The sequence below is a fragment of the Telmatherina bonti genome (genome assembly GCF_933228915.1).
Source record: "Telmatherina bonti genome assembly, chromosome: 2".
NCBI classification, from domain to species: Eukaryota; Metazoa; Chordata; class Actinopteri; order Atheriniformes; family Telmatherinidae; genus Telmatherina; species Telmatherina bonti.
In genome coordinates, this window is record NC_136620.1 from 8,576,165 (window position 1) to 8,586,912 (window position 10,748).

At 47.3% G+C, this 10,748-nt stretch overlaps 1 protein-coding gene across 1 annotated transcript in view; it reads left to right on the forward strand.

Annotated features, from left to right (window-relative positions):
• n4bp1 (nedd4 binding protein 1) overlaps positions 1-8,361 on the forward strand; it is a 33,059-nt gene extending 24,698 nt beyond the window's left edge. Inside the window, exons 8-12 of the mRNA XM_079254076.1 lie at positions 2,272-2,402; positions 4,850-4,946; positions 5,095-5,202; positions 5,989-6,090; positions 6,170-8,361. Coding sequence (XP_079110202.1) covers positions 2,272-2,402; positions 4,850-4,946; positions 5,095-5,202; positions 5,989-6,090; positions 6,170-6,518 — 787 coding nt within the window. The 3' untranslated portion in view covers positions 6,519-8,361. The remainder of the gene's footprint in view (positions 1-2,271; positions 2,403-4,849; positions 4,947-5,094; positions 5,203-5,988; positions 6,091-6,169) is intronic.
• The last annotated feature ends 2,387 nt before the right edge of the window (positions 8,362-10,748 follow it).

Consider the following 10,748-nt stretch of genomic DNA (forward strand, 5'->3'; position numbering starts at 1 on the left):
TCCGGCTGAACCTCTCAGACAAACTTTCAGTCGTCTTCAGGAACAGTTCTCCGGACCTCCAGAAGAACTTTCCAGAGTTCTTCTTTGGATGTTTCTGGTTTTTGTTCTGTTGTGTCTGGATGATCCCGAACTGCTTCAGTCATTTTGAGGTCCGGGTTCTGGAGAGGATCCACCCCCCCCCCCCCCCCCCCCCCCCCAATCAGACCACGGCTTCTTGACAGCTACGTTTCCACGGAAACCATTTCCGATTCCAGCCAACAGCTGAAGGTCCAGATGCATCTCTCAGGTCCTGGTTCCGGTCTTTGCTGGACTCCGGATCCTGGCAGCATGCTGGCGTGCCGGTTTTCTCCTGGTTGCTGCTGAAATCCGGTGTTCTGGCTGTAAGACTGGGTTTTCTGCAGGTTAGGATTGGAATGATCGGTTCTGTGGGTCGGGTTCAAAAACTGGACTGGAAATAAGCGGAAATGGGCTTTCTGCAATGTGGAGAGCTGTGGGCCAGGATTCTGACGGTGGGCCAGGATCGGGGGATTTTCAGGCTTCTGTGTGTGTGTGTTCACACACCCTGACCAGGGTTTCACGTTGTGTGAAGTTATTCTACTGAGCTGTGTTTCCATGGAGATTCTTTCTGCTGTGGAGTCATTCATGTTTTCTCTGTCAACAGTTACGGGAACTTCCCTCGTGTTTGCATTTTCACCTGGTGTGTGTGTGTGTGTGTGTGTGTGTGTGTGTGTGTGTGTGTGTGTGTGTGTGTGTGTGTGTGTGTGTGTGTGTGTGTGTGTGTGTGTGAGAGAGAGATGAGTTACATGTGCTACACATGTGATCAGAACAGCGAGTGAAACTGACTGCAGATCAGTATCGTCGCTGTCAGAAGAAGAATTCAGGTCAGACTGGAGTGTTTCAGGATGTCTGCTGCGTATCAGCGGCGGTCCTGACTGAGGCATAGCGATGACCTGCGTCACCGTGCCGTAAACGGCGGTCCGTCCAGGCCGTCGGCCATGTGGCGGCGTAACCACGCGGGTCACATGAGGCCAGATCTGTGAAGCTGATGGCACACGGGGAAATAACCAGAACCCAAGCATGTGACTAGGAGGAAGTGCTCATTTGAACTTTGGAGTTTTCATCTTGGAAAGCTGTGGAGGTAGAAGTGGTTGGCATGGAAACGTGAGGCCATCACGTGGTCGGCTGATGATGGCGTTAAGGTTGTGGTGTGAACGTGCAGCAGCACACGGCTTCCTGTTGATCTCTGCTGCTGCTGCTGTGGTTTTCTGTCATGTCAACATGTTGTACCACCGCCATGACGTCTGCCTGCACAGCCTTCAACAGCTGATGCCCTCGCTGTTTCTGTTGTTCCACGTCCGGTCCGGTCTGGTCTGGTCTGGTCTGGTCTGGTCTGGTCCGGTCCGGTCTGAGGCCCCCATGGTGCTCCCATGTTACTGAGCTTCTAATCAATTTCTAATAATGACCTCAGAAAAACCACAATAATAAAGATAATAATAACAATAATAATAATAATAATGACAATAACAATAATTATCAGCTCATAAATCAGATCTAAATTATTTCAAGAATTGATCCTGGGAAATATTATCAACAAACTAAATAAGCTTATCAACATATCAAACATGATAGTTATTTATTAAATAAAGACATGATTTATTTAGTAATTATTCTTGATATAGAAAAACAGGTTTAAAACCAACCAAATAGGAATAAATATAAAAAAAATATCTAATAAGGTAAACATTAATCTATGCATAATTGAATAAAGTAACTGAGCAAATGAATTTATTATCTAAGAAAATATATATATTATAAATTAAAATGAATTTGCATATATGAAACAATAATAAAAGTAGAAATAAACAATGTTAGAAAATATTTTATTAGTGGTGGATATTAATGAAAGAAAATAGGAAAATACTTTTAATTCATGTTCAAAAAGATGATAAACTAAAAAGTTAAGCTTAAAACTAATAACCATAATATGCAATAATTATACATATTTATAATTATTTTTTGTTGTTCAGACACTAATGGTATGATGTTGGTCAGTATAATAACAGTAATAATACATTATGCATGATCATCATTACCATAATTTAGTATACGGCGGTTTTTAACAGTTTTTGCTTTGTTGATAAACAGGAGTAACGTTTCCATGACGTCTTTTTCCCTCTGTGTTAATGAAACTTAACTCAGTTTTATATGATGCTCGACATAAATCACATGCTGCTTTTCACGTCTTCTGCTCTCGTCTTCCTCCCCCTCCAGGCACGGCCTTCATCGCTTCTTCTCCTGCCGCGGCATCGCGCTGGCGGTGGAGACCTTCTGGAGGCGGGGCCACAGGGAGATCACCGTGTTCGTCCCTCAGTGGCGTCAGAAGAGAGACCGGTTCACCACAGGTACAGTTATTCATGCTGACTGGAAGACTTCTTCCCAGGAAGACGGCATATCCAGAAAACCTTCATCGCTTGCGACTTTTTTTGTTAAAAGCGACAAATCTAGCAGCTTTTACTGGAGTTATTAGAGACTTTTCTGGTGTTTTGGCGACTGACTTGAAGGCACATATTGTTCTGCAGTTACTGTAAGGAAGGAGCAGCGGGAGCCTCTCCCGTCCTAAAGCACTCCCAGGCGGCCAGTCTCAGTCGGCTCCGGCTGCAGGTCAATGTAGAATAACTGCAGTAGGTTGTGGAAGTTCACCTAAACATAGTTTATACCATTGTCAGTGACAACTGGCTGCATTATTTTCCTATACATAGTTCGGCCAGTTAAACACTGTAATATCCCTCCGTTACGGGGCGTTACCATAGCAACGCGTTAATCAGCTGGTTCAGATCAGCCGTCTTTTAACAGGTGGATGAGAGAAACGCGCTGCAGCCTGACAGCGGTTTGGCATAAAACGTACATCCAGGCCAACGTTAAATAGTTCCTATATAAGCGGTAAAAGCGGATTAAACAACTCGGAACCGTACATTAGACGGTTATAATGCACGGCACGGAGTCTAGAACATCACGACGCGCAGCGTTGTTTAGAAATACTGGATAATTGTGTTAAATTATCCAGATCTCAATTTCAGTCAAAATAATCATGATTATAATTTTTGTCATAATCGAGCAGCCCTAGACGTGCAGGACTGGAGCAGCAGGGGTCCCTAGGGGCCCGATAGTCTACTTTGACCTATGGCTACGAAATTCGGTACACATGTAGAAGTAACCAAGACGAGCAAAAAACTCTATTGAGAACCTGTTACCATGGCAACGGGGTGTCCGCCATCTTAGCGTTTATGCCCTTTTTATCACTTTAAGCGCATCATATTTGAACGAACTAGTCTGAGACGATTCATGCTATTGGCTCCACATTCGCCATGGAGCTTCGTGACAAGATGGGGACCAAAAGTTATTCAAATCTTTCTGATAGGAGAAAGCGTGTTACCATGGCAACCCATGGAAAAAAGCGTTCTCGCCATGAAACACGGTTCACTCATATCCCTGCAGAAATACATCCGATCGGAACCAAAATTCTGATAATTCATATTTGGTAGGTCCTTCACGCATTGTAATATGTATTGTGGGGGGGGGGCACATCTTGGGGGGGGCCCCTAGGGGCCCCGATCGTCTACTTTGACCTAGGGCAACGAAATTCGGCACACGTGTATCAACCGTAGACAAGCAAAAAACTCAATTAAGCACCTGTTACCATGGCAACGGTGTGTCCGCCATCTTGGAAAAAAACCTTCTCGCCATGAAACACGGTTTGCTTAGATCTTTGCACAAATTCATGCGATGTGCACAAAAACTTTAACTATTCATATTTGGTAGGTCCTTGACACATTACAGAATGTATTGTGGGGGGGGGCAGTTTTTTGGGGGGCCCTCAGGGGCCTGATCGTCTACTTTCACCTATGGCTATGAAATTCGACACACATGTGTAACAACGCAAGGCGAGTAAAAAAGTGCATTGACCACCTGTTACCATGGCAACGGGGTGTCCGCCATCTTGGCGTTTACGGCCATTTAGCACTGTATGTGCATTGTTTTTGAACAAACTAGTTTTGGATTCGTGCCTTTTACTTCACATCCACCCGGAAGCTTTGTGGCGAGTTCGGGTGGAGGGTTCGGCATGAGGCGAGGACCCGATGGATGCCGCTTGCGGCTTTAATTATTATTATTATTATTAACTTTCCTGTTACATTGCAGTTAGAAACCAGAGTGAAGGTGAAGGGAAGAAAGGGATAAATATTGAGATAAATATTCCTCCCAGCAAGACGTGATGAAATATAGGAGAATTTCGGTCTAAATAAACACATAAACATGTAAATATCCTGCCTGCAGGAAGCATCATGTGATGTATGAGGGAGAGGCGTGGCCAATCCTTCGTATTTGCTCAGACTGAGCCGTTAGTTTGGCATGTTTAACTGTTGCATGTAGATCCTCCTCGAGGGCCGATATCCGCAGGTTTTAGTTGTCTCCATGCTCCAACGCACCTGGCTGGAATTCCTGAATAGGTTTCCAAGAAGCTGTTGGAACCTTTTGACCTGAATCAGCTGCGTTGGTGCAGGGAAACAACTAAAACCTGACGAGGACTGGAGTTTGACACCCAGTTAAATGTTTTCTAAAACGTTTTAACATGAAAAAAGGAGAATTGTCCTGCTCCAACCGTGATGAGGAGAAGGTAAATATGACTCTAGTCCTGAGACTTTGACTTAAGTAAACATGTCTGAGGCCAGTTGGAGCCGGGAACACGAGAAACCGATCCAGCAGGAGGATTTATTGTCTTTTACACAGGTAGACCTTGTTGGAGCAGGTTCACCTGGTGAAGACGTTCAGCTGATTTTCTTTCTCACTGCAGAGCAACACTTCCTAAACCAGCTGGAAGACCTGCGGCTGCTCTCCTTCACCCCCTCCAGGGAGGTCTGCGGTCAGAGGATTTCCTCACATGACGACAGGTACTCGCCGTCTCCTGGTCCATGAACATCCTGTTTGTGTTACATCAGTCCTACAAAACGCCAACTCATCCTGACGCAGCACTGTCTGACCTCTGAACGCTGGGAAAACCCCGAATCCAAACACGCCCTCTGTTTTTTCTCCCGACAGGTTCCTGCTTCACCTGGCGGAGAAAACAGACGGGATCATCGTAACCAATGACAACCTGAGGGACTTTGTGGACTCCTCCGACACCTGGCGCAGGATCATTCAGGAGAGGTGATGCACAGCTCAGTTCCTCATCCCGTCCATGATCCGCCCACCGGCTAACGTTAAACATTCATGATTTCTGTCTTTTGTTTACCTTGAGCAGAAATGATCCTCCTCAAATTAAAAAGTAGATTTTTAGCAGCCAGAGAAACACAAACATCTGCAACAGGTTTAAATGTGTGTCTGAGGGGCACAGCTGGACATTTTCCTGGGCGTTTGGCGCCCTCTGCTGGTCACCGTGGGTCACGCTCCGCGGCGACGTGCAGCAGAATTCCCCCTGCTGATGCGTGAAACTGGACAAGTCTGACGTGTTTCACCAAAACGGAGAACAAAGAGTCTGAAACTCCACTGAAGTGGAAATTTCTCAGATTTTTCCTTTTCACTCCGTGTTGCCAAACAGGCGGAGATTTTATACGTTTATTTCTGTCAACAAGCCGTTGTTGTATATGTTGCTGCTGTTGCACATGTTGCTGCTGTTGCACATGTTGTTGCGGTTGCTATGGTTGCCCATGTTGCTGTGGTTGCCCATGTTGCTGTGGTTGCACATGTGGCTGTCGTTGCTATGGTTGCACATGTTGCTACACATGTTGCTATGGCTGCAAAGGGCATGGCCTGATCCACTATTTAATCAAGTCATCTCGATGCGACACTTCCATAATGACTTGTAAACGTTCTAAAATGATTTCTGATGATGATTAAAAGACAGAGATGCAGCTGTAAAGTGAGGCTGGAAGCTAAAAGTCCACTGTCCACACGGACACCTTATGTCTCCTCATGTCTCCTGGTGTCCTGCAGGTTGCTCCAGTTCACCTTTGTGGAGGATCACTTCATGATTCCAGACGACCCGCTGGGGAAGGACGGACCTCACCTGGACGTCTTCCTGCGTAAAGACGGCAGGTTTGTCTCCCGTCGGTGGCGAGAACAGGACTGATGTTTTCAGATCTTCCTCTTCACCTGTCCGTCTTCCTCCTCCTAGGTGGGCTCCGGCAACTCCTCCTCCTCTGCGGCCCCCAGACTTCCGGTCCCAGCAGCACCAGCCCATTTACGTGCAGGCCCTTCACTCGGCCCCCCGGGTCCCCACCTCCCTGACGCCCCACCCCACCGCACACTGGCCTCACTCCGGTCCGCCCGAATGGCACCCGCCGCGCCGCTCGCCCTCCCCGTCGCCCTCGCCTCCGCCTCAGCGGTCGCCGGGCGAGACGTCAGAGCTGAAGAGGAAGCTGTACGACATCTTCCCCGACCAGAAGCAGCGAATCGACCGCATCCTCAGCGACAACCCGTACATGAGAGACCTGAACGCCCTGTCCGGGTTGCTGCTCGGATAAAACCAATAAAACTGGCAACGTCAACAACACACACGCCAGAGTGTGTGTGTGTGTGTGTGTGTGTGTCTGCATCGGAGTAATTTATTTCTGCATCCTCTCCGGCTCGGAGGGCTTGCAAACGTTTCCGTGTTTTACCGACTGCTCATCAAACTCGCTGCTATTTGCTGAAAGTATTTTTGGCATTTTTGTTGCTTTCAAACGGAGGAAGATGCAGCAGCAGTGCGGACGGAGCGCAGCTGGGGACACTTTTCCTGGGTTCTGTCTGGGCGGGAGGAAAATTCCTGCGTCTCCCTGACAACGCAGAGCTTTCTGTTCCCACGGTTACCACAGGGGCAGGTTGCGCATATTTTTGGTTTTCACGCTCGGCCTCTGGATCCGGATGGACTGGTTTCACCACTACGTTAGCCAGGTTTCCATGACGACGCCAAACCTTTCACTTGGTTTTTACGACAGGAAGCATTAAAGACACATGGGAGGGACGGTTTGGGCCACAGCGACCTGAACTGGTCGACACTGCCCGTCTCTTCTCTGTCCGGGTTTGTAGGAATGACGTCAGTTTCGTCTTCGCCACCGGGTCCCTGAACGCACCGGCTTCTCGTTTAGAGGATGAGTATCTCATATCTCAGCTTATATCTAAAGCTATGCCACTAAGGAAGCCCAGAAGGAACAAACCAACATGAGTCGTGGTCTGATTTAGACATTTATATTATTTATATTACAGGTCAGTTTTGGTCAGATCGCTTGTTTCTGTTGCAAAATCTGGCAACTCTGCTGCAGCAGATTTTCCCTGTTTCAGCCAGCTCAAACTTGGAGGCTAAAACTGTAGAAGTTGTCCAGAGGGACTGGCGTGTTTAGATTCCAGTCACCGGTACGTTGCCTGTAGGAAACCTCAGAGCTCACATCACCGGAAGGAAACAGTCCTGATGGGAGCAAAGCTGAAAGTTGTTCAGATGGAAAGTTTTTATCAATCTGTTGAGTTTATAAAACATCTCGGAGCCAAAAACTCGCAGCAGAAGTTTTACTACCTGCTACGTTTTTACCTCGCGGTTTTAGGAAGCAGAAGCCAAGCTGCTGAGCAGCTTTTAGTTTTATTTCACATTCAGAAACGATCAGATCAGCCAGAAAGGAGCGGCCTGTCGGCGGCCTCCCACCTGATCTGCTGTGTTTTACCTCGCAGTCATTAAACACGAACATCGACGTAGCGACAGGCTGAAGAGTCAAAGCAGAGCTCTGCTGCCCCCGCATGCCCCCAAACAGGTCCTGTCATGTTTTATTTGTCCTTTCTGGGCTTCTGTAGGGACGTAGCAGAAGACTGAATGAGCGCAACCTGCAGTTTAAACCACCTGCTAACTGAATCTTTCTCTGCAACGAGAAGAAACTCAGGAACCATTTGGTATTTCATTGGGTTTGTTCCCAAAACGAGTCTGAGCAGGATCAGCCGCTCCAGCTTTGGTTTTATGCTTCCTCTGCTCGGTAAGTTATGAAGCAGGAAATAAGTCGAACACTAAAAGATTTTTTTATTATGTTTTAGAACCATTTAAGCCAGAAAAGCTTCCCCAGTCTGACGGAAACAAGGCAGGTTTTTAGTTCCACTGAAGAATGTACTGATGCACTGAACATGAGCCAACATGGTTTCCCAGCAAACCCAAACAGAATGTGAGCTGCAGCTTTCATATTTAATGTGTAAACTACAAACACTTCATCTCCACTCTGCACATAAACCCCCAAATTCTGTTTGTATACGTTAAGATGGTGGTGCCAGGGTTACTGAAGGATTGTTTTTCTTGTAATATAATTCTGTGTATATTGATTTGACTTTTTTGTAAATATACACATTTTTGGCTACAGTGCACATATGGTTGTATGTATGTGGAAAACAATAAATGCAGCATTCCCCAGAAAACTGCAGATTTTTTACTTTAAATTATTTCAGTACTTTTACTCTGTAGCTTCATTTGTCCAGTTTTTCTACATGTGCAGCGCAAATGGCTTTACAGATGAGCAACAGGAACAGAAGTGATGCCATCATCACCAGCAGATAATGGAGCACCATAAACTTTATCAGGTCCACCCTGCTGACTGGGTTGGACCCGGTTTTCCTAAGAACCGCTTTAGATTATCAACTGCCATTGATCCAAAAAGGTGTTCGAGACACTCAGAGGTTTTCTTCCAACTTAACATGAAGCATCACGCAGTTACTGCACATCACGATGAGATTCTCCTGTTCCACCTCATCACCATGAGAATCTCCCGTTCCACCTCATCATGATGAGAATCTCCCATTCCACCTCATCATGATGAGAATCTCCCGTTCCACCTCATGATGAGAATCTCCCGTTCCACCTCATGATGAGAATCTCCCATTCCACCTCATCACCATGAGAATCTCCCGTTCCACCTCATCACCATGAGAATCTCCCGTTCCACCTCATAACCATGAGAATCTCCCGTTCCACCTCATAACCATGAGAATCTCCCGTTCCACCTCATAACCATGAGAATCTCCCGTTCCACCTCATCATGATGAGAATCTCCCGTTCCACCTCATCATGATGAGAATCTCCCGTTCCACCTCATCACCATGAGAATCTCCCGTTCCACCTCATCACCATGAGAATCTCCCGTTCCACCTCATCACCATGAGACTCTCCCGTTCCACCTCATCACCATGAGACTCTCCCGTTCCACCTCATCACCATGAGAATCTCCCGTTCCACCTCATCACCATGAGAATCTCCCGTTCCACCTCATCACCATGAGAATCTCCCGTTCCACCTCATCACCATGAGAATCTCCCGTTCCACCTCATCACCATGAGAATCTCCCGTTCCACCTCATCACCATGAGAATCTCCCGTTCCACCTCATCACCATGAGAATCTCCCGTTCCACCTCATCACCATGAGAATCTCCCGTTCCACCTCATCACCATGAGAATCTCCCGTTCCACCTCATCACCATGAGAATCTCCCGTTCCACCTCATCACCATGAGAATCTCCCGTTCCACCTCATCACCATGAGAATCTCCCGTTCCACCTCACCACCATGAGAATCTCCCGTTCCACCTCATCATGATGAGAATCTCCCGTTCCACCTCATCACGATGAGAATCTCCCGTTCCACCTCATCACGATGAGAATCTCCCGTTCCACCTCATTACGATGAGAATCTCCCGTTCCACCTCATCACCATGAGAATCTCCCCTTCCACCTCATCACCATGAGAATCTCCCGTTCCACCTCATCACCATGAGAATCTCCCGTTCCACCTCATCACCATGAGAATCTCCCGTTCCACCTCATCACCATGAGAATCTCCCGTTCCACCACATCATGATGAGAATCTCCCGTTCCACCACATCATGATGAGAATCTCCCGTTCCACCTCATTATGATGAGAATCTCCCGTTCCACCTCATCACCATGAGAATCTCCCGTTCCACCTCATCATGATGAGAATCTCCCGTTCCACCTCATCACCATGAGAATCTCCCGTTCCACCACATCATGATGAGAATCTCCCGTTCCACCTCATCACCATGAGAATCTCCCGTTCCACCTCATCACCATGAGAATCTCCCGTTCCACCTCATCACCATGAGAATCTCCCGTTCCACCTCATCACCATGAGAATCTCCCGTTCCACCTCATCACCATGAGAATCTCCCGTTCCACCTCATCACCATGAGAATCTCCCGTTCCACCTCATCACCATGAGAATCTCCCGTTCCACCTCATCACCATGAGAATCTCCCGTTCCACCACATCACCATGAGAATCTCCCGTTCCACCTCATCACGATGAGAATCTCCCGTTCCACCTCATCACGATGAGAATCTCCCGTTCCACCTCATCATGATGAGAATCTCCCGTTCCACCTCATCATGATGAGAATCTCCCGTTCCACCTCATTATGATGAGAATCTCCCGTTCCACCTCATTATGATGAGAATCTCCCGTTCCACCTCATCACCATGAGAATCTCCCGTTCCACCACATCACCATGAGAATCTCCCGTTCCACCTCATCACCATGAGAATCTCCCGTTCCATCTCATCACCATGAGAATCTCCCGTTCCACCTCATCACCATGAGAAACTCCCGTTCCACCTCATCACCATGAGACTCTCACGTTCCACCTCATCACCATGAGACTCTCCCGTTCCACCTCATCATGAGAAACTCCCGTTCCACCTCATCACCATGAGAAACTCCCGTTCCACCTCATCAC